General features: G+C 32.0%; 4 protein-coding genes across 7 annotated transcripts; 3 read left to right on the top strand and 1 right to left on the bottom strand.

The window, feature by feature from the left end:
• The first annotated feature begins 2,428 nt into the window (after positions 1–2,428).
• LOC130932385 (F-box/kelch-repeat protein At3g61590-like) lies at positions 2,429–5,150 on the top strand. Of its 4 annotated transcripts, none has more exons than XM_057861702.1 (2): positions 2,429–2,774; positions 3,700–5,150. In XM_057861702.1, the coding sequence occupies exon 2, from the start codon at positions 3,719–3,721 to the stop codon at positions 4,934–4,936; it is 1,218 nt and encodes a 405-aa protein (XP_057717685.1). In that variant the 5' UTR covers positions 2,429–2,774; positions 3,700–3,718; the 3' UTR covers positions 4,937–5,150. The 4 variants fall into 4 exon arrangements, with proteins under 4 accessions (XP_057717685.1, XP_057717686.1, XP_057717688.1 ...); XM_057861703.1 differs by having other exon boundaries at positions 2,886–5,150; XM_057861705.1 differs by having other exon boundaries at positions 2,429–3,165.
• A 4,133-nt stretch (positions 5,151–9,283) lies between these two features.
• On the top strand, positions 9,284–11,772 carry LOC130932861 (uncharacterized). Its single transcript, XM_057862303.1, has 4 exons — positions 9,284–9,947; positions 10,254–10,409; positions 10,508–10,870; positions 11,246–11,772. The coding sequence occupies exons 1-3, from the start codon at positions 9,363–9,365 to the stop codon at positions 10,853–10,855; spliced, it is 1,089 nt and encodes a 362-aa protein (XP_057718286.1). The 5' UTR covers positions 9,284–9,362; the 3' UTR covers positions 10,856–10,870; positions 11,246–11,772.
• Positions 11,773–17,032: 5,260 nt separating this feature from the next.
• Positions 17,033–19,271, top strand: LOC130933338 (uncharacterized protein At5g41620-like). Its single transcript, XM_057862928.1, has 3 exons — positions 17,033–17,466; positions 17,769–17,894; positions 18,129–19,271. Exons 1-3 carry the CDS (start codon positions 17,113–17,115, stop codon positions 19,143–19,145), a joined length of 1,497 nt encoding a protein of 498 aa, XP_057718911.1. The 5' UTR covers positions 17,033–17,112; the 3' UTR covers positions 19,146–19,271.
• A 1,060-nt stretch (positions 19,272–20,331) lies between these two features.
• On the bottom strand, positions 20,332–21,142 carry LOC130935516 (eukaryotic translation initiation factor 1A-like). The gene has a single exon (XM_057865293.1). It carries the CDS (start codon positions 20,888–20,890, stop codon positions 20,453–20,455), a length of 438 nt encoding a protein of 145 aa, XP_057721276.1. The 5' UTR covers positions 20,891–21,142; the 3' UTR covers positions 20,332–20,452.
• Positions 21,143–22,939: the final 1,797 nt, after the last annotated feature.

Genomic DNA, 22,939 nt, shown 5'->3' with positions numbered 1-22,939 from the left:
TGGGAGAAAGAGAGGAGGGAGAGGAGAGAGAGAGAGGAAGAGAGAGGGGAAGGAAGGGAGAGGGAGAGGGAGAGGGGGAAAGGAGAGAGAGGGAGAGGAGAGAGAGAGAGAAGGGAGAGAAAGAGAGAGAGAGAGAAAGGGGAGAGAGAGAGAGTGAAGGGAGAAAGAGAAAGAAAGAGTATGTAAAATTAATTTTGGAGTTTAAATAAAACCAGTTTTAATTTGGTTTAAAACTAAATGAACCATAAAAACTGATTTTTAATAAACTGGTTTTTCATAAAAACTATGGTTTCAGTTCAATTTTTTATTTAAAAAAATTGGTTTATTTAAAACAGTTTCAGTTCAGTTTCAATTCAGTTAAGTGAAACCAGTTTTTTTGCACACCCCTATCTGCGAGGATGATGTTTACACTCCCATAGATTTTCTTTTCAAGAAGTTTTGGCACGGAGCTGGGATTGAACCACAAGTTTATTATGTATGATTGTACTTTATGAATTTGGTTTAATGATTAGATTTTTTCTCCTCAATAATTATTGTTTTGGTTTTTAGAGGAATAGAACTTCTATTTGAGGAACTGTAAATAAGATTATGTATTTAATATTACGTGGATATAATTGTTTGATTAAAAGATTTAAAGTAAAGACTTTATAATTTTTTAAATTAAATATTTAGTTTATATTCGCAAAAACTTAATATTAAATAAATATAATATGTTATTAACGGATTAGAGGTAGGTAGTACATAAATTTTTAATGTGATCATGACGTATTAAAAATTAGGATGTTACACAACTTGTATTTTACAAATTTTAAAATAAAAATTCAAAATACAACTTATGTTTTTTAATATTCAAAATGAAAAAAAGGGATAAAATACAACTTGCATTTTGCAAGTTGCTTATTTAAAAAAATATTAATATTCTCATTGTAACCTGTATTTTGCATTTTGCAGTATTCAAATTTCCAAAAAAAAAAAAAAACTAAATCACAACCAACATTTTATATTGATATTATACTAGTATAAATATTTTACCCATATTTATTTTATTGTGTATATTAATTTTTTTTTTTATATCTAAAAAAATCAGCCCCTTTTCGTGCGTCCGTGGGTGTGTGAAGCATTTGATTCTTTGGTATGGCGTTTGACACATAATCTTTATGCTTTTCTTCCTTTGATTAACATATTTTATTTCAAAAAAGGAAAGACCGGGGTGTTGGCTTTAGTGGGTTGCTGATTAGGTTCAATGTAAGACGCATTATAAGTGAATGGGTCTGTAGGTGAAAAATAGTGACGACTTTTATTTTTAAAACACACTAAAATGACTAAATATAATATATATATTCTCGGTCCAATGAATCGAACATTTAAAAAGAGATCATAATAAGTATTTATTTGAAAATAAACAAAATAAAAAGATAAGAAAACCTTTTACAAGATTAAAAAAATTGAAAAATTTTTTCTTACAAACTTTAAATGTGTTGTTTTAGTTTTTTTTTTTAAATAAAACTTTTGAAATCACTTTTTTCTTGTTTTGATCTTTGAAATTATCTAGATCGATGTTCTAATAAAAAAATTTCTTTCTAAAGAATTAACATAACTCAATAATAAAAATATATACAAAATAAATCTTTGAGTAAAGGCTATTTTTTATTTTTAATATTTTTAAAAAATTTTAAGATTGTATGTACGCATCATTCTTGTCTTGTGCGTCCGCACGTATCCGAACGATATTTTCAAATTGTTCGTACACACAACTTATAAAAATTTTGGGCATATGTATGCATATCTCTCGTACATATGCATGAGCATTTACACATAGTTTATCCCGTGTGTAGGTAACATTGTCTGCATGGGTATACATAGCAGAAATTCTGATTTGCTACAAAATCATAGAATTTCAATTTTTAATTCCAAATTTTAAATGTGCATAATTTTTTTGTTAAAAATAATTTTTGATCCGTTTTTCGAATGTTATAAATTTCATGGACTTAATTTTTATTTGAAATAAGTTTTACCAAATTTTGGGATCCAAAAATCAAGTTATGACCCATTAAAATTTGTTAAACATAGGTTGGACACAGAAGACATCCGTATTAAGTCAATGTCGATAAATATCGTATCTAAAATATATCTAACAGATACAATAACTTAATGAAGTGTCTATATTTCTTAGGTCATGTATTTATTATTTGCTAAAAAAAATTAATATAAATTATAAAATAATGTCTATTATAAAAAAAATGTATTTGTAGAAAGAGATTGATTTGCTTTGACACGTGTGTAAATAAAGAAATAAATTAAAGGGTTGGTATTATTGTCGCCCAATATAGTTCATAATGAATGACACCTCAACAATATTCACGCGCCAACACGCGCTTCTCCTACAAAAAGGCAATTGCTAATAGAAAAAACCGCCTTCTCACTTCACTGCACCTTACTGTTACCCGCCTGTCGTTTCTCTCTCTCTCTCTCTCTCTCTCTCTCTCTCTCGTTGTTGATGGGTTGCTTTACTCGGCCTTCCTCATCAGACAAACCAAATCTAGAGTTACCCATTTCTCTGTTCTTCCATTTCAAGCAAGGGCAACGCAAAACTCGTATCCTTTTTTCCATTTCCTTTTCTCCGTAAACTTCAATGCTTGTATTCTGAGCTACTCTTCTCTCTCTTTCTCTCCCACACCCCGATTCTCTTGTTCCCTAAATCATTCCGCCGAGGTTCTCTCTTCCCCTGCTATGAGACACGTGGCTCTTTGATCCTTTCAATTCAAACAAGTTAGGTAGGTATCTTCTCTCTTTTCATCTTTTCAGTTTTCACAATGTTTTTGACTTGTTGCGCCATCTATGCCCCCTCGTTGATCTGTTTCTGCTGATTAGTTTTCTTTTCTCAGGACCTTTGGGGCTTTGATTGATGCTTCGCCCTTTGATTTTTCTTCTCCTCATATTAGTTTCCTTTTTCTTTTAGCACACCAATCCCTTCCCAAAGCTTGATAGTAAAAGGTTTGTTGGGAACTTGTTTATATTTATGAGCAAAAAAGACACTGTAGGACTTTAGAACAAAAAGCTGGTTTGGAAAAGGTGATGCCTTTGGCACATTTTCTCTATCAGATGAAATGCTTGTGACCAATAAGGAGCAAATCAACATGTCACAATGCTTGTTCTGTATCTGAGGTGGTTGAAGGTTTTCTTTTTTTTTTTCCCCTTCTTCATTGCTTGGAAATGCCGTTGTTTTAGTCTATTTGATATAATTTTGTCCATTTATGAATCGTAGTTATTTTAGTTTGATATCAAATGTCATAGAAAATCTAAAAGAGTGAATTATCTATTATGTATGTTTGCAGCATAATCTACTGTTGGGATGAGTTGAATATAATAGCATATATTTAGTATCAAGAGTTTCATGTTCTGTGTTGTGTGGTTCTATTTACTGTTTTGATTTGCTTAACGTGGCAACCTGCAACTAGTGTTTGTGGTTTGCAACTAACATGAATTGTGTCATGCAGATGTTTAGAAATTGCTTTTAGTTTGAACGAAAAATCCTAATTCTTTGTTCTGTATTACCTCTTTTAATTTGAAGATAGGATATTATATCTGAATCATCTAGTCTAGACTATCTAGTAAAAGATGATAAAATCTAGAGGATCTTTCTTATTTGATGTTAAGATGTTTAAATAATAAGCTTTTTTCCCCGAACACACCCATTAGGTCTTTCATTTGAACTTCTATGGCTGGAGAAACTTCATGGATCAGTCACTATGATGATGACACAGGAAGGGATATTGGGGAGTTTGGCTCATCGTTAGAGCCTGGTGAAGATGGTGACAAACAAACAAGTGTTGTCTCTGTGGATCTTATTTTGCCGGATGACTTGTTGGAGCGGATCCTAGCCTACCTTCCTGTTGCAAGCATTTTCAGAGCTGGTTCTGTATGTAAAAGATGGCATGATATTGTCACTTCAAAGAGGTTTTTATGGAACCTTTCTCATGTTCTACATCAAAAACCTTGGTACTTCATGTTTACAAGCTCTGATGAACCAATCGGTCATGCATATGATCCCATCCTACGGAAATGGTATGGCATTGAACTTCCCTGCATTGGCACTTCAAATTGGTTCATTGCTTCATCATGTGGTATGGTTTGCTTCATGGACAATGACAGCCGAAGTGAATTGTGTGTATGCAACCCTATTACCAAAAGGTTCAAGAAGCTGGAGGACCCTCCGGGTTTAAAATTTTCTGATTACAGTGCACTAGCAATCTCAGTTAGTAGGGAATCTCAGTGTTATACAGTGGCAATTGTAAAATCCAAGCAAGTCCCTGAGAACTTTTTCCAGTGGGATATCTCAATTCATATATACAATTCTGAAGAAGTGACTTGGATAACACCTTTCACCGAAGTTTTGTTAGGGTGGAGAGGTGGTGACGAGAGTGTAATATGTAATGGGGTGCTATACTTTTTGGTTTATTCAACAGGGGCAGGTCTACCTGCAAATCGCCATTCCCTAATTGGATATAACATCTCCAACCATTCTTCTCAAGGTAGCTTAACAAGGAACTTTATTCCAGTACCTTGTTCTCTGACATGTGGCCGTTTGATGAATCTAAAGGAAAAGCTTGTAATGGTGGGAGGTATTGGTAAACCAGATAGACCTGACATAATCAAAGGAATTGGAATCTGGGTTCTAAACGATAAGAAGTGGGAAGATATTGCACGAGTGCCTCACAAATTCTTCCAAGGCTTTGGAGAGCTTGATGATGTTTTTGCCAGCAGTGGCGCAGATGATCTCATATATATTCAAAGTTATGGATCTCCTGTGCTGCTTATATATGACATGAGCAATAAACAATGGAAATGGGCACAGAAGTGCCCTGTGATAAAAAGGTTCCCACTTCAGCTTTTCACAGGTTTTTCCTTTGAGCCTAGGCTTGAAATTGCTCCATAGCTTCTCCATACAATAATAATCAACAGCTGCTACTGGCACCTGATTTTAAGGCTTCTGCCCATTTTCTTCTATTGTTCTTTAGGACAAAATTTAATCTGATTTTGGTTCTTTAACAGTTCATACAAAATGTAAGTGCTGATAAAGATGCTTATTTGTGGATACTGGATACTATTAGTTGCATTTCAGAATACCACAGTTATATTTTTATTTTTCACCACAATATGTTCTCTCTCTACTTATGCAGTTGCTCTAATAAGAATAATAACATATTGCTTAGATATAAGGATACTATGCTTTTGAGTGGACTTCACGGATCCTTTTTCCAGCATCTTTTAACACACGTTAGGCTTTGACTTACTGATGAGCCAATGAAATTGTTATGCTAAGATTGCATTCTTTGTTGTGCATGTGTGATTTTGATTTTTCAGAGTCTGATATCTGAGATGTTTGTGTCGTCCGTACAACACTATTTTTTAATTTTTTTTTTGTCAAAATTTCAATAAAGGTTGGAAAAAATTATAACTACTCCGTGTAGGTTGGTGGAGAAGTGTGGTCCAGGGCTACTTTATTCTTTAACAAATGTAAAAGTGGGTTTTCCTTGGTGGAGATTGTGACAAATAAAGATTAAAATAAATAAACTTCATTTTCAACATTGAAATAAGTATATGAGGTAGCCAAGGAGGAACAAGTGCAGAATATTCAAATGGCTTCTCTCACTTTGGATTGTGATGGGTGATGATGGAGTTGGAGTTGGACTTGCCGACTGCTGGTGAAAGTAACTTTTCTGGGTCTTACCCCTATGCATGTATATACAATTCATAAATATGTCACATCATATTAAAATTTCGAAATGCTCAAAGCAAAAAAAAAAAAAAAAAATGGTTCTTACAAGGCTATTTTTTTATATTGTAAAGTGAATGGTGTAATATGGGATTATTATGTAAATTTGGTATAATGCGTCGATATGAGTTGAATCGGTGGCAGAACAAATTGTTATTTAGGATTTGAAGAAAGGACAAAAAATATTACAAAACGTGACTAACGATTTGAGAAAGAATAAGTGATTTTTTTATCAAAATGAGAATACCGATTTTATCAAGAGCTCTAAGTTAATACGATTTGATACATTAGTATTTTAGCATATAACTTTAAAAATTTTTTAAGTGTATCAGTATACCAATATTTTAATAATTTTTAACTGTTAATCTTAATTATAAAAAAATATATAATATATATAATTAAGATTAATGGTTAAAATTTACTAAAATACTGATACTTTTCTATCACTTTAGTTAGTATTTAATAGAACAAAATAACAACATAAACTAAACCCAGAATTTTTAAATTTGGATAGATATTCATTCTTTTTTTGAAAGTCTACGAGATTTTTAATAATAAAATATTTTTTTTTGGTTTTTGATATTTAACTTTGGGAGATTGGTGAGTCTCTCTATCAATGATTTCTGATGTTAATTATTAATATATCCTCTATTTAATTCTTATAAATAAAAATATTTAAAAATTACTAATATTCTTTAATTTTACATCACAAATTTAGTCAATGTATTTAAAAAAATAACAAAAGAAAAAACTAGACCGTCTTGACAATTATCCCTAAAAGACAATAAGACTCCTAATAAAAAAAATTTGTCAATCCTAGTTAGTTTTTATTAATAGATAAATCAATAGTTTAACATGTCATGTAGATTTATTTCATTAATACAGAGAGAAAATATTAACGGAGGGACTAATCAGTCTCATAAAAATAAAGATTAAAGACTTGTTTGGGTGAGTTTTTAAGAAAAGGTCTTTTTTCAAGTTATTTTTTTCAAAAGATCTTATAGAAAGTAAAAGTAATTTTATGTTTGAATATCTTATACAAAAAGATTTTTTATTTATCAATTATGTTTGGGTATAACCATATAAAAGTATTCTTTTGTTTATTTATTACGTAAAAAACATCTTTTTTTTAAAAAAGATCTTTTAGAAAAAAGATGTAAATTGTAACTTTTTAAAAATGCTATTTTTTTTTATTTTTTCAGTATTTTTATTTTTACTACTAAAAATTTACTAAATATGTTAAAAAATAAAAAAATTTATTAAAATTTTTTTTTATCAACTTAACAACACTTAAACAAACACTAAGAGTTGAAAAAAATATTTATTATTGAGAATTTTGTTATCTTTTAAGATAATTGTCAGATATTGTTTAAGATTTTTTTTTCTTTAGATTTTACACCAAAATTACAAGAAACATTTTATAGAGATCGAAATTAATATAAAAACATTTTATAAATAAAAAAATTAAGGCAATGCTGATTGTTGCTTTTTGCTGTATTAGAGAATGCTTTTATCTTTCCGGCTTTATAAAGTCAACATTTAATGCACTGGTAAGGGTTGGACCTTCATCAATTAAGTTTAAGAGCTGACGCTTGCGCCCACAACACCTGCACATTGCAACATTTTCCATACCTAATTCATGAATAGTATAGTATGGTAGTACAGAGTATTAAGAACAATACTATCTGCAATTATTTAGAAATAGTGATTGCTTGAATCTTGAATCATCAACCGTTCATGCTGTATTACAAATTTTGCAATTTATCGATGATAAAGTCTTTATAAAATTTATAAATGTGAGATAACCTCAGTTCTTGAATTATTTTTAAAATTGAGTTAATTTTATTCAATTATATTTTTAGATGAGAAGAAAGGAGTGTGTTACAGAAGTTTGTGTGGGAATGGAGAGCAAAGGACTGTAGAGTGTAGACTAAACACTCTAGACTTGCAAGTATTAAATTGATAAGATTTTATAAAAAATTAACTTTCAATTTGATATTCAAAAGAATCAGATGTTGACAAAAAAAAGTCTTTAAAAGATGTTATTGATAAAATAGTTTTGAATAATTTAAAAATATGACAAAAATAACTAATAAATATTATATCTTTTATAAATGACAAAATTTTTGTATTTAACAAATGATTTATTTATTTAATCCGAATTTTTGTGATAATATTTGAACAAATATTTAAAAATATATCGAAAAAATTCGAACAAAAAAATTTATCTCTAAATTTTTCATTTTATTTTTCAAAAAAACTATCATTCAAAATAAAAAAATTAAAAAACATTTACTTAACATAAAATTGCCAATTTTTAAAGATGAAAAGATTTTATTTTTCTAATAATATTTACAAAAAATTGTATCAAAATATGATATCTAAGTTTTTTTTAGAATATATATTTAATATCTAATTCTTTTTGTCGCATTTTAAAATATTTCAGGGACTTATTTGTGGTTATTATTTTTTAGAGTTTTTACTGGCGATATAAATTTTTGAACACCATTTTACTAGTTTTCTCAACTTATAAAATTCTAAAAAGGTACTTGCATGGATGAAAAATTTAGATATGAAAAAGTTTTGTTTAGAATAACTGACGGAAAGTTTTAATTCAAATTTTTAATTATCTTTTAATATTTAAATTAATAAAAATTTAGAATTTAAAATATATTATTTTTTGATAACCTAAAATAGATACAAATTTAAAATTTTATTTCAAAATTGAAAAGATAATTAAAGAATAATTAAAAGTTTAAAACTCACATATTTTTATTTTGTTTATATTTTACTTTTTAAAATGTTAGGCTTATATTTAACAATATCATTATTCATACAACAAATATTTCTAATATTAGTATAAAAATATAGTTGTTATCAATAATTATGTATTTAAATTATTTGTAATAACAAAACAACAAAAAATTGTGCTGATTGTTAATAAAAGTGCGAGCCGTTAGATGATTTGATTGGTTTGACTAAATTTTCATCTAACGATTCTCAACTATCAACTTCACGTAAAGTCGACTGCATCTGAATTTTCACCTAACAAAATATTTATATCAAAATAATGTTTATTATAATTAATATGAGACATAGAATTGTATATATATTTTTTTATTTCTCAGGATACTTATTTAAACAGACTAGTGAATTAACTATTAAGTTGATTCATAGAAACTTTTTTTTCTATGAAATTTTTAACTCGACAGATCAAAGACTAACTCGAATTTATGAGTTCTAATTTGTCAATGACTAATAAGTTATTGCATAAAGAAGATATATATTTAATGGTGAAAATGTGTATTTTGTTTTTTTTCTTTCTTTTTTTTTTGTCAATACTTGTTTCAGTTTCTTTTTGTTCAATTCTAGCCCAACTACACCAAAAGGGTCCTAAATCTAAAAAACTTAAACCCAAAACTAACAAAAAGAAACGACCAAAAAAAAGAAAACGAAAAACAGAAAAAGGAAAAAAAAAGAAAGCCTCCACTCGTCCAGTACATTTCAATTCCAGAAACATGGGAAGGTGAGGCAGTTTGTTATCCTGGCTAGTGATTACTTGCCTCGCTGAGTGGTGGTGGCGGAAATGGGAATGGAAGGAACTAAAGGAAGTGAAAAGAAGAGAATGATAGCGTTGGGATTCGAGGGTTCAGCCAATAAAATCGGAGTCGGTGTTGTCACACTTGACGGCACCATCCTCTCCAACCCACGCCACACATACATAACCCCTCCCGGTCAAGGCTTTCTCCCAAGAGAAACCGCTCAGCACCACCTTCACCACGTTCTTCCACTCGTCAGATCCGCTTTGGAAACCGCCAACGTCACTCCCGATGACATCGACTGCATCTGCTACACCAAGGGCCCTGGAATGGGTGCTCCCCTTCAGGTCTCTGCTGTCGTCGTTCGCGTCCTCTCTCAGCTTTGGAAGAAGCCCATTGTTGCTGTCAACCACTGTGTCGCTCATATTGAGATGGGTAGGGTTGTCACCGGTGCCGTTGACCCTGTTGTGCTTTATGTTAGTGGCGGTAACACTCAGGTCATTGCATACAGTGAGGGTCGTTACAGAATCTTTGGTGAGACCATTGATATTGCTGTTGGTAACTGCTTGGATCGCTTCGCTAGGGTTTTGACGCTTTCCAATGATCCCAGTCCTGGTTACAACATTGAGCAGGTTTTTTATGAATTCATTGTTGGCAATTTTCCTTAATCATTTTGTTAGTTGAAGGTAGCAATTTTTACTTAAAGGCTTATGTAAACATGGAAATTTTATGAATCAATTAGTCACACATTTAAGAAATTTAATGTAGCAATCTTTGATCCAGATAAGTATACAATATGCATAGAGGAGTACAAATGTAGTATTATAGTTGTGCTTAAGTGGATTGTGATCTCATGGTTTAGAATTTAGGATTTAGGGTTTAGTGTTCTCATGGTTCAATCTGTTCAACTTGCTTTATATGGTTTTCTTGCCTTTCAGCTTGCTAAGAAAGGAGAGAAATTTATAGACATTCCTTATGTTGTCAAAGGAATGGATGTATCTTTTAGTGGAATACTTAGTTACATCGAAGCGACTGCAGTTGAAAAGCTGAAGAATAACGAGTGCACACCTGCAGACTTGTGCTACTCTCTGCAGGTATATTTGTTTGCTGCTCCCTTTCTCTTCGGTAAGCTGTTATCTTTATAAAATTATGAATTTGCGAGTTTGGATTTCTAAGAATGTTAACATTGCAGGAGACTCTGTTTGCTATGCTTGTGGAGATAACAGAGCGGGCTATGGCTCATTGTGACTCGAAAGATGTCCTTATAGTTGGTGGTGTGGGCTGCAACGAGCGTTTGCAGGAGATGATGAGAACAATGTGCTCTGAACGGGGTGGGAGGCTGTTTGCCACCGATGACAGATATTGCATCGACAATGGTGCAATGATAGCTTATACTGGTCTCCTTGAATTTGCTTATGGTGCGTCGACACCACTAGAGGACTCTACGTTCACCCAGCGATTCCGAACAGATGAAGTGAAAGCAATCTGGCGAGAAGCAAGCTCTACCAAATTGAATGGTCTTGCAGAGAAAAGCATTTGATTTGTTATTCTTCAGGTATTGTCTTATCATTCTGTGCTCAACTAAGCATCTGGGTGTAAAGCATGAACTGTATGGTTTCATCTAGTCCATAGTTGAGTTCAGGTGGAAAACTTTAACACACGAATGAATGATGAGTTAATTTGTTGAGTCCTGCAACACTTCCTTCTCTTGAATTGTTGCATAATAATAAGATAAAAATGATTTAAACTACGTTAGTGTTAAACCAATGGGGATAATATTGTGGCAATTACGACTGAATTTAGTGAAACTAATGAGATTGAACTGTAGCTTGCTTTTTATATCTGTCTTGTTACTTTTTTGTTTTCTGCTAAAGAAACTCCGAAAAACTAATTATAGAGTTGAAATATATTTTTCCTTCTGTGATTGCAGGTCTGAGTCTGATTGCCTTCAAGCTCAAGTTTATACATTAGGACCTTGTAATTTATTAGCACGGTACATTATATATGAAACTCTTCATTTTTATTTAATATTCTATTATCAGTGGAGAGTGGTGCAGTGATGGCACTGATCCAAGATGTAGGAGATGGTTCATTACCAATGTCAACTGGGGCATCACTTTAAAGTTTAAACAGTATTGGTTATAGTTTTTTTCATGTTACATATTGTCTAAGGTAGTCAACTTAGGTTATGTATAGAGTTAGTAGTTTAAGGTTGTATCTTTTTTTTTTGGACAGAAGTTTAAGGTTGTATCTGCATTACCCTATTGTTGTAAACTGAAAACCTGGGTAATTGTGAACCATGGCATGTGCTACTCCATTTAAAAACCATCTTCAGAAGTAACGCTTAGACATTGCTCAGAACACAGTGGAAGTTTCATGTAGATGGCTTTTTTATATGCTGCGGCGGTAACTACATTAATTTGTGGTTAATCAAAGGAAGTAGCCATAAGCATTCTTCAAGTAGCCATAAGCATTCTTCAATTCACGTTTCACATCCCTTACTTTTACCATTGGCAACCTAGTTACTCAGTAATACTTGGTTTGCTAAAAGTCTAAAACAAAGAGAAACAAATTGTATAACAACTTTAATTATCCATTACTTATAGCCAAAAAAAAAAAAAGGGGCAACGGACCCCTTATTAATTGCCGACTTTAAAAACAAGGCTTTTAGACCACGCTCAATTTTAGGGGAAAGCAAACACAGAAGCTGGTCCAATAACAAATAAGTATGTGTTCTCTTTTTTTTATTTCACGTGTTCCTAGGTGAGCTTTAAATAACACACTTACACGGTTGGTGATTGATTATGTGGTACTTGATGAACCAAGCAAGTTGTGATGGTGAGCAAAGGGAAGGATCGAAGCACATGGCAGTGTTTTTTATTGGAAGACAGAAAAAGGAAACCTCGTTCAAGGTCTACGCATAAGGGCGCAAAATCTCTCCAAATGAAAAATGAAGTCTATGTATTTAGCTAGCATACCCTATTAAGAATGTTATGAACTTGTCACAGCATCCCTTAATGATGTTGGAAGATGTTAAAGTATGTGAAAGGGAGTCGCACACAGTCATAGTTACAGTTACATACTTACATTTTCCCAAAATAATAATTTTTGACCATGTTTTTTATTGTTGAATATGCTTTTACTTTTAAACGAACCACTTTAGACTAGTCATGGAATTGATACCAAGAAGTGAATTTTCTAGGCAATACCTAATGTGTGTCCTGAAAAATAATAATCCAAGGAATGTATGAATCCAAGGTATTAGATGAGGTGAAAGGAAAGATGGACCACAAGTTCACTTGGATTTTTTTATGATATCATTATGTATCTGTAAAGTCCTCGTATCAATTTGTGGACCCTTTGCTTTTGTTTTGTTTTGTTTTGTTTTTTTGTGTTAGATTTTACCATGCAAATGCAAAATTACTCAGTGCTATTTGCAATGCGCCATCCCATGAATTCGCATGCTTAATCCCGCTTCAAATCTTTAACCTTTCACTTAATCAGATTAATTAGTCATAATTAAGTGCATAACATATATATGTGTGTGTGTCCTTCAACAAATTCAAGGACACTCTGCTTCGGTCTCATGCTCTTATTATAGCTTCTATAACCCCGTAGCTCTTAGGTAATTAGGTTAGCCCACAATGGCTTTTTTATTTAAATAAATAGCAAAAAATGATTTTGATTTTGATTTTGATCAAATAATTTGTTATAATTTGGATCGTATTATTTTAATTTTGATTTTTTATTTAATTTATTATAAAATAATTATAATTTGTATGGTATTAATTTAAATTTATTTTTTAATATAGTCAAATTATAAGATCTTGAAATTATTATTTTTTATTTAAAATTTAAAATTTAAATTTTAAAAGTTTTGAGAAGAGAAGAGAGATTGCGGTGCTAATAAATAAGATTGTGGTTTAAGATAGTTGCGATACACAGTTACGAACTTTAAAATTGATACAATAATTTTTTTAATAGAATTTAATTAAAATGACAAATCTAAAATTTAATTAAATTATTATTATTATTATTATTATTATTATTATTATTATTATTATTATTATTATTATTATTATTATTATTATTATCTTGTCTTCACCAAAACAAAAAAAAAGGGACTAGTAGTAGTATTATATTTAGGTCCGTTTTAGAAATTTCAAAAGTTTTTTTTTAACTTTTGACTTATAAAAAGTAATAATATTAATGTCTGTTGTAATTTTTAAAATTATGTTGTAGCTTTTCAAAAAGTTATTTAAATGCTTACGAAGAAATCATAAAAAAAGTATTTATAAAAAAGTTAAAAAAATAACTTTTTTTATAATAAAAAACTTGTTATTTGAGGTAAAAATTATAGAAAAGACAGAATAAAAAGTTTAGTACTTATCTATAAAAATTAGGCTTTTTTACCTAAATACGCATGTGAAACACTTTAATTCCCAAAATACGTATGAATTGAAATCTTTCTAAACTCCATTTCTTGACCGGCGTCCGCGAAATGAATTTTCATATCATTTCAAGCCAGGTGCCTACAAAATAGGCCAACCATATCAGGTGATGTCTACCTCTATTTTCTTGGTGGCAGTAGCGAAATGGAAGAAACAACTCAGGAGCACCAGGCACAAAATAAGGGCACTGATTGTTTGCCAGCTTAATATTGTACAATATTAATACTTAGTTGCTAATAAGAACATAAATTGAATCCAATACAAAATACCTAATTGAGAAAGCATTCTTTGTACACTAAATGTTATTATCAAATTTGTCAATAGTATATTATCTATCTTAGATTTTCAACAATATCTTAATTAACTTTGCTGCCCTTGAATGGTAAGTAATATGAATCAACAATACCCACAAAACATATAGCAGCATAAAAGTTAAGCAGCTTATCCGAAACTGTACGAGTAGAAGGAATAACCTTTGGTTGTAAGGTTGCAAGAATTTCACTAAGTGAAAGTGCATGAACTAGCAAATATAAAATGTAATTATATGAATGAACCCAAAATCTCTTCTACCATGATAATAAGAAAAATGTGTCAATTCTATAAGAAGTAATAAGCTGCAAGCTCATTAGCATCAAAATTACAATATTCCGAAGTAACTTTTCTGAGTTCTTATGGATTGTTTGCCTATGATGATATCCCATAAAACAATTTTATAAAAAAGCAGTGGCATAATATCATATCAATAGTTCATGTTCACCTACAAACCTCAAGAAATGTCATCTTACATATAGAGAGACTACAATAATGAGCAACAACTAAATTATACAATTGACCTGCAAATCATCATAGGACTAGTTTGAATTGGCTTTTAAAAAAAAAGTATTTATTCTTTTATCTTTTTTAAGAAAATTATTTTTTATAGATAAAAGTTATTTTACATTTGGGTAGACTTTTTAAAAGAGTTTTCAAATATTAAAAACGTCTTTTGCTTTTGTTTTTTTTTTTTTTTAAAACAAGGTATTACTGGCTTTTAGAAAAAAGCAAATAATTTGCTTTTTTAATAAAAATACTTATTCTTAAAAAATGTATTAAAATGTGTTTAAAACTTAAAGTATTTTATTTTATTTTTTATAAAAAGTACTTTGTTAACTCAAATAAGCTAATTCAAACCAACACATAATTAGGAAATTCTTACTCCTAAGTACGTCCAGATAATTATGGTCAATTGTCAAGATAATTCTGCAACACACACAAACACAAGTAACCTAGAGATAACATTTTAAACAAAATCTTTTTCAATATAAGGGCAACAATATCCACTTTTCTACATCAAATTATGACTATACCATAGAGTGAATATGGGAGTGTCCTCACCTCCGCAGTGCTCCCATTTTGCGCCTGATGCCCCTGAGTTGTTTCTTCCATTTCGCTACTGCCATCAAGAAAATAGGGATAGTCATTTCGTGGGAGCTGCATCTGATATGGTTGGCCCATTTTGTGGGCACCTGACTTGAAATGATATGAAAATCCATTTCGCTGACGCCGGCCAAGAAATGGAGCTGCGCATTTTCAGAAAGATTTCAATCCATGCGCATTTTGGGAATTAAAATGTTTCACATGCGCATTTTGGTAAAAAAACCTAAAAATTATTCAAACGTTAGGAGATTCCAAACATTGGGACTAAAATAATATTTTCTCCCTTTCTAAAAAAAATAAAACTGTGTGCTTATCCATTAATGAGATCTAATATAAATCAAATATATTGCAGATCAAATTCTATCTGTCATGGCTGCATATTAGAAAATAAATTTCTTGAAATTATTAAGTGATTTGATGAACTTTATGTAAATATTTTGTATTACCAAGTCTAATAATAGAATATCTTATAGCTAATTATCACGGATAACATCACGTATGTGATTGATAGAAATTATATTCAATAAAAGAATCTTTTAAATTTCTTTTTCATGAAAGCTCCTATTGAAAAAAGCTTGTTGAGAAAGGGAGAGGGTTTTATTTTGGAGTAGTTGAAGAAGTTGTGTCGTCCTAAACTATGTGTCTGCGGTGGGCCAAAACTGTATTTAGTTGGTACGCTATTGTTACTGCACCTAAATATTCAATACAAAATGTTACGAATCATAATTAGACTGACCTTACATTATATCAGTTGGGATTCAAATTGACAAACAAGACGATACCACTTTGAGATAGTGCCACGCAAATTACTTTGGGTTCCACAACGAAAAAATAAGGCCGAAATATACCTCCTCATCAAAAGCCAACGTAAAGAACTACATATCGAATCGCATTTACCTCTGCCATCACCGTAGCTAAACACATCGAAAAAATCAACCATGACATTGTCTATGTCTGTCATTCCCAATTTTAAGATTCATCTTTTTTAGTCATGAATTACAATGAAAATTATTAATATAATCCTGCACTGTTCATGAATCATTTACCTTAGATTATTTTAAAACTAAGTTCAATATTCGCTAACTACAAACAAATCTAGACTACAGGCTAACTTTTGATTATGTGGCCACCATAGGCATTACATCCATAACCATAACAGAACCCACCATTATATATATAATAGTAGAGAATTACAAGTTGTAACTAAATTTTTAAAGTGGTCTCTCATACTCATAATTTTTATCATTTTAGTTTCTTAAATTTAAAATTGTTTATACTGGTCTTTAAAATTTAGTTTTGAACACTATATTAATTCCTGAACACTATATTAATTCCTAGATCTCTGAATTAACGAACTAAATACTGAATTGACTTTAATTTGTCATGCTAAATATATGACTAAACAGTATTATTTCGTTTTGACATTTAAATAAGAAAAAAATGAGAAAAAAAATTTTATATAATGTACAAATTATCATATTTTCTTTTATTCTCTAAAAACGACCTTCTTTTATTTTATTCAAAAACTAAAATAAAAAGACGTTATTTAATCATGTATCTAGTGTGATAAGTCAGAACTAATTTACTATTTTGTTCGTGGATTTAACGTTGGAAAACATTTAGAAATCAATATAATGCATAGAATTAGATTTCGAGAACCCGTACAGTAAATTTTAAATCTGAAAAATGAGTGAATCTAAAAATCCACCGTGGGAATTTAGTCTACAAATTGTCAATTACGAATGAAAGTGAGAAACAATTAGTTTAGGCAGGAGGGAACAAGACAAAAGGGGGACAAAATTAAGGTGTTGGGATGGGGGGCCTGGCCCCAACATTGAGGGCACGTGCTGAGGTGGCTGCCTGCACTCAAACAATACAAGCTGCCTTTGTAACTTACACCCTCCCTCACTCAAGCTTACTTAACTTGTTCATGCTGCTTTCTTCGTGCACTGTCAAGTATTTCAAAACAAAATCAGTTGAGAGAGAGATGGAAAGAGGTAGAGAGGAGAAAAGGGAAGAAGGAATAATGGTGTTTGTGGACAAAAGGGGTGGTTCTTCCACTCCTCCACCCTTATGGAGGCTTCACCTTCCATCTCACCACTCCAGAATCAACATTCGAGAATTCCTCAACTGTCCCACATCATCGTCACTCTCTGCCAGAGAGCTCTGTGCACAACTCTGGGAGACTCAGCCCTACCAGATGGCACTACTTCCCCGCTGCCGCCGCAAGGGCAACACACTTCTTAAGCTTCCTAAACACTTTGCTGATAGCCCCTATCACCAGGTATAATCCCGACTCGCGAGTTTCTTTTTCTAGTCTTGTGCATGTTTTGATTCTTAGGGAGTTTGCCAGTTTCTTTTTCTACTCTTGGTGCATGATTTGCTGCTTAGTGAGTATGTTAGTTTCTTATAACTATAATTGGAAATTTTAGTTTCACTATTGAAATTGGAAACTTAGTTTTGGTTATTTATAACAATTGACTGGGTGAACTGGATTCGTAAAATTATAATTCAATCAGCTTTAGTGGAATTTGTTGATGCATTTTTAGACAAGTAATTGTATTATTCTTATGTTCCTCAATGAAGCCCAAATTAGAACGTAATTCGAAAAGACATGTCCAAGCATCACCTCTCAAGCACCGTAGATCAGTTGAAAGTAAGGGTTGTGCTCCTCTGCCAGTGTCCCCTGCAAGTTACTGTAACTCCGTGAAAGTAAGTATTGTTATCTATGTTTAATTTTACATTGGAAGTAAGTATTATATATATCTGTGTTTAATTTTTCCTTTATATTCTACATGTTCTGTTCTCTTTTATATCAGTGGTATCTCATTAGTGGTTAAAAAGAGAAATAGATTTATAACTGACTTTGTTGATTTGAGCTAACTTCAATCCTCAATTATCATTATGGTATATATTATGTTTGAATTTTTTGTTTGCTTAAAATAGGTGGCACCGTACAATCTTTCAGTAAATCCAACAAGTTCTGCGGAGTTAAGGGGTAAATGTGGCGACCCTAAAACATCAAGAGAGTTACTCAAAGTACTGAGCCGCATCTCGAGCCTTGAAGAACAGAACGCATCGAGTATGTCAGTGATAAAAGCCTTGAAAATGGAGCTAGATCTTTCTCAGGTACAGGTCAGAGACTTACTACAAGAAAAGCGAATGATAATGAGGCAAATAGAAGAGGACAAGCTTGTGAGGAAGAACAAAGAACATGAAAAAGTTAAAGCTACAGTTCAATCAATGAATGAAGAGATAGAAGAAGAAAGGAGGTTGAGACAGCATTCGGAAAGCGTTGGTCAAAAGCTCACAAGGGAGCTTTCGGAGATGAAGTCTTCACTGTCAAGTTGTCTCAGAGATCTTGAAAGAGAGCAAAAAGGTCGGATCCTATTGGAGAATCTGTGTGACGACTTTGCCAAAGGAATAAGAGACTATGAACGAGAAGCACGTTCTCTAAGACAGAATAATGGCGCTGAGACGGGTCATTTTAAAGGTGAAAATAACCTTGATAGGCTAATGCTTCATATTTCAGAGGCTTGGCTTGATGAGCGCAAGCAATCAGGAGGAAGAGATTCTGTTGTTGACAAGTTAGGTGTTGATATTGAAACATTTCTTCACGCGAAAAGGTCGGTTGATTCAGGCAGATGCAGTAGCCACACCCCAAAAGAGATTCACCCATGCCTGCATTCACTGGATAATGCAGCAATGAGGAAACAGGTTCAGTCAGAAGATTGTGAATTGGCAACACAAGCTCAAAAGCATGTTGGGAGCAGTTCTATATCATCAGAAGGTGATAAGGTTTATCCAGAGACAGATAATATTTTCGGGGAGGGTTCAGTGATTAAGCTGAGTGACATGTCTGAGTCTTGTTCTTCTTCCAAATTGCCAAAGGGAGTTAATGACAACTCGCTGATGGCAAAACTGCTTGAAGCAAGATTACAGCCCCACAAACCTTCAATGTGAATTTTACATACAATGCTTTTCCAGAAAACAATAGATTTTAAAGCATTTAGGAATGTACAGAATTTGTATTATAAATCATAATCTTCTTTCTAGAATTAAAACAATTTGATAATATGATACACTCATTTGAGCAATTGATCTGCAACGCCAACTTTGCTTTCCGGTGCAAAGTTGACTCCAAATTTGTCAACATTGTGTGGATTTAATTGCTAATTATTAGTTAATTCTGCCAATTAAACGGAGATGCTTGCACCATACGCACAAGCACACGTCACTAAACAAAATATAGAATTCATAATAGGATTCATAATTGAGTCTGTATCTGCATCAGATATGTTAATAGGAAAGGATCAAAGTCGGCAATAATGTTGAAAATGGATTCAATGTTTGACAATCCTTAATTTATTATATAAAGTCAAGCTCCAAGTGAGAAGCACATAACCGCAGTTCCATGGAGAATAGCCACTGGGTAGTTGTGGTGTTTGTGTTGGAGCTCTCTTCGCTCCAAGTCCGAAAGGAGGTGATAACAGACCTTAGCGGCTACTTCATGGATACCTCTGCCTTCTTCTGTTGGGGTGCCATGCACAAGAGAAGTCAGAGGTTTGCATGAATTTGGTGATAAGGTCAATTGCCTTTAATCTTTTTGGTATTGGAGTGAAGGGAGCGCCACCGAACCATTAGCTTCGTGTATCTATGCATTCGGTACGTTGATTTATCAGCTAACCATAATCTATTTAGGCGAACTAATTGATTTAATTAACGTCATAACAACTAGGTTTCTTTGTCTAGTTTGTAACAGACAGCAAGCAACAGGTTTCACTAATCAAGTTTCGGTGCCAATTGATGTCTTGAAAGAAGACGACATGATGACTACTTTGGGAGACAACTTCAAAAGGAGGCGACACACAAGATGCCATTGAAAACATGCCAAATTCATAACCTCCAAGGCCTCAAGGGTAATTAGCAATTACCATTCCATAGTGCCTTCTTTTTCAATGTAAAACCATCATTCTTTCAAAGGTGCTCTAGTTTTACTTAGCTGATTGTCATTTATGAAATTATATCACCAAATTATGTTAACCTATGTTTAGCATCTATATTTAACAAATACACAAGCAAGATAGCAAGGATAGATGACCATATCTTAAAATCCTTTAAAAGATGAAACCATAGAAAGACGAAAAAAAAAAAAAAACATCTCAATCTAGTAAGCACCGTAAATTCGTCATCAGAAAAATGTTTAACAACTAACTCTTGGAAAAACAATGAAACCGAAAATATAAGACTGACAAAAAGATAACTAAGAATTAGATTTTATCGATATCCTCATCCTCGAACTCGACGTAGTCGTCGCCAAACTGGTCTTCGTCATCCTCGAGGCCACCACCGACGGTCTCGTTGAGGCGGGTGGTGTCAGGGAGCTCGCCGTAGGCCTTGAGAAGTCTGGCCTCGTCAGCCATGTACTTGAGGATAACGTCAGCCTTGTCGTTCTGGAAGTCGCGGAGGCCGACGAGGATGATGTCACCGGCGGCGATCCACACCTTTTTGTGCATCTTGCCTCTGATATGACAGAGCCTCTTGATGCCGTCGATGCACATTGCTTCACAGCGGCCGTTACCGAGCATACGGAGGACCTGCGCGTATTCCTGTCCGTCCTCCTTGAAAACCAGCTCTCTCTTGTCGTCGTCCGCTTCGTTCTTCCCCCTCTTCCTGTTCTTCCCTCCCTTTCCCTTGTTCTTCGGCATCTTCTTCTTCTTCTTTCTTTCCCTCTCTTACAGTTGCAGATTAGGTTTCAATCAATCGGGTTCTTTGTCTATTTGAAGCTTGCTCAAATTAAATTCTAAAACCCTAGGATTGGTAGCTTTTCCCTCTTCTCTCTCTTGCTCTCTGACTCTAATCGAGTTTGCGTTGGAGGAACCGTAATGCAGCTTCTGCCCCTTATATAACTCCTTCAAGGCGGCTAACTCCATAGGCGAGGTCGGTTTCTTTTTGTCCTGGGCACCAAGATAAAAAAAAGATAAGGCAATCTATCTTTTATTTTTTTTTAAAAAAAAAAAGAACGTTGATTCTTTTAATTTAAAAATTAAAATAAGATACTAACTTTTTCCAACGTGATTAGGTGATTCTCTGTTCTTTAAAGGAAAAAAAAAAGATAAAATAGTAAAATGATAAATTAATTATTTTTAAATTAAAATAGTAGGATATATATTTAAAAAAATTATAAATTTAATTATGATTTTTTTTATTTTATTATTTTATTAATTTTTTATTTTAGATGATTTAAATTTATTATCTTTAATGTAAAATGAATAAATTCCTTAAAAGTTTTAATGTTAAAGAATAAATATTGTTGTTCTCTAATATATACTGTTTTTCAGAAGATCCGCACAATGCCCAAATAAAAGATATTTGTTGCTGAAATTTTTTTTTTATTTGTTTAAGTGAGTTTTTAAAAAAGATTTTTTTGAGTTATTTTTTTAAAAGATTTTACAAAAAAGTAAAAAAATTATATTTGAGTATCTCATGCAAAAAAAATTTATCTATCAATTATATTTGGATATAATAATATAAAAATACTTTTTTGTTTATTTATTATATGAAAACATCTTTTTTTAAAGAAAAAAATCTTTTAAAAAAAGATATAAATTACAGTTTCTCAAAAAATATGTTTTTTTATTTTTCTAATACTTTTACTTTTACTACTAGAAATTTGTCAACGCTAACAAATTAAAAAATATCTTTTTTTTATTAATTTTTTTTATCAAAATAATAGCGTCCAAACAAATACTTATTATTTTAAAACTTAAGAAATAATATGTTGTTATTTGCTTAAAAAATCTTTATAATACCCATAACTAAAAAAAATTAAACAACACAATCTATTCTATTAATTTTAATAAAAAAAATAGTAAAATTTAATGAGGTCTGCTACATATACAAACCTTTTTGGGCTTTGGCTAAGAAGTCTTATAAGTTGGCATAAGCCCAATAAAATACACGCGCATTACACTCCCAGATTCAAGAGTAAATACACGCACGTTATTCAACCACTTCCTGTTTTCAAAGCGCGCTACTCATCATGCATTATGAATAACTCTTCTTCTTCCTCCATGAAAACGAGTTTCTTGCCAAATTTGTTCGATCTCCTTCGTGCGTTCTCTCTTCGCCTTTTCATTTGTTGTTTTACCTGCGTTTATCACTGGTATTCTTGCTTCGTTTTTTTTTCCGATTTTCATGGTTTCTGAAATCAAGTTTTGAAATCGTTTTGAAGATAATGGAACTTCAGAAATACACCCAAACGATTATAGAAATACACCCAAAATCCGTTGAAGTAGACCTTATGCATAATTCAGAACTCTTCCTCTTTCTCCTCCTCATCTTCTGCTGCTTCTTCTTCTTCATTTTCTTATTTCATATTCTCATAATTCTTTTTAGGAGGAAAAAATCAAACAAAAGAAGAAAAAATACATAATGTTGCAAAATTAAAAGAAGAACGAGGAGAAACACGACGATGAAGATGAAACACTTCAAAAATGATTTCAGAACTTGATGTCAAAAAACAATGGAAATCGAGAATAACGAAGAAAGAGAATAAAGAGAAAAGCACGTAAATGAAAAATGAGAAAGAAAAGGCAAGAAATTCAAAAAAAAAAACGAAATCCTTTCAAAAATTAAAAATCTGTTAGAGGCACGTTTGAGCGTAATATCAATTAGAGGACTTGTAAAACTTGTATAGCAGAATCACTTGTATATAGAAATTAATCGAAATTTAATTCGTCACTAAAATATGATAG

Source organism: Arachis stenosperma, chromosome 6 (assembly GCF_014773155.1).
Source record: "Arachis stenosperma cultivar V10309 chromosome 6, arast.V10309.gnm1.PFL2, whole genome shotgun sequence".
In the NCBI taxonomy this organism is placed as follows: Eukaryota; Viridiplantae; Streptophyta; class Magnoliopsida; order Fabales; family Fabaceae; genus Arachis; species Arachis stenosperma.
The sequence above is the reverse complement of the archived record's forward strand: the minus strand, read 5'-3'. Positions and strand labels throughout refer to the sequence as shown.

Excerpts from the sequence above, each read along its gene's own strand:
- LOC130932385 (XM_057861702.1), top strand. The coding sequence starts at position 3,719 with ATGGCTGGAGAAACTTCATGGATCAGTCACTATGATGATGACACAGGA.
- LOC130932861 (XM_057862303.1), top strand. The coding sequence starts at position 9,363 with ATGGGAATGGAAGGAACTAAAGGAAGTGAAAAGAAGAGAATGATAGCG. Across the intron at positions 9,948-10,253 it reads CTGGTTACAACATTGAGCAG|CTTGCTAAGAAAGGAGAGAA; the intron begins GTTTTTTATGAA and ends CTTGCCTTTCAG. Across the intron at positions 10,410-10,507 it reads ACTTGTGCTACTCTCTGCAG|GAGACTCTGTTTGCTATGCT; the intron begins GTATATTTGTTT and ends TTAACATTGCAG.
- LOC130933338 (XM_057862928.1), top strand. The coding sequence starts at position 17,113 with ATGCTGCTTTCTTCGTGCACTGTCAAGTATTTCAAAACAAAATCAGTT. Across the intron at positions 17,467-17,768 it reads CTGATAGCCCCTATCACCAG|CCCAAATTAGAACGTAATTC; the intron begins GTATAATCCCGA and ends TCCTCAATGAAG. Across the intron at positions 17,895-18,128 it reads GTTACTGTAACTCCGTGAAA|GTGGCACCGTACAATCTTTC; the intron begins GTAAGTATTGTT and ends TGCTTAAAATAG.
- LOC130935516 (XM_057865293.1), bottom strand. The coding sequence starts at position 20,890 with ATGCCGAAGAACAAGGGAAAGGGAGGGAAGAACAGGAAGAGGGGGAAG.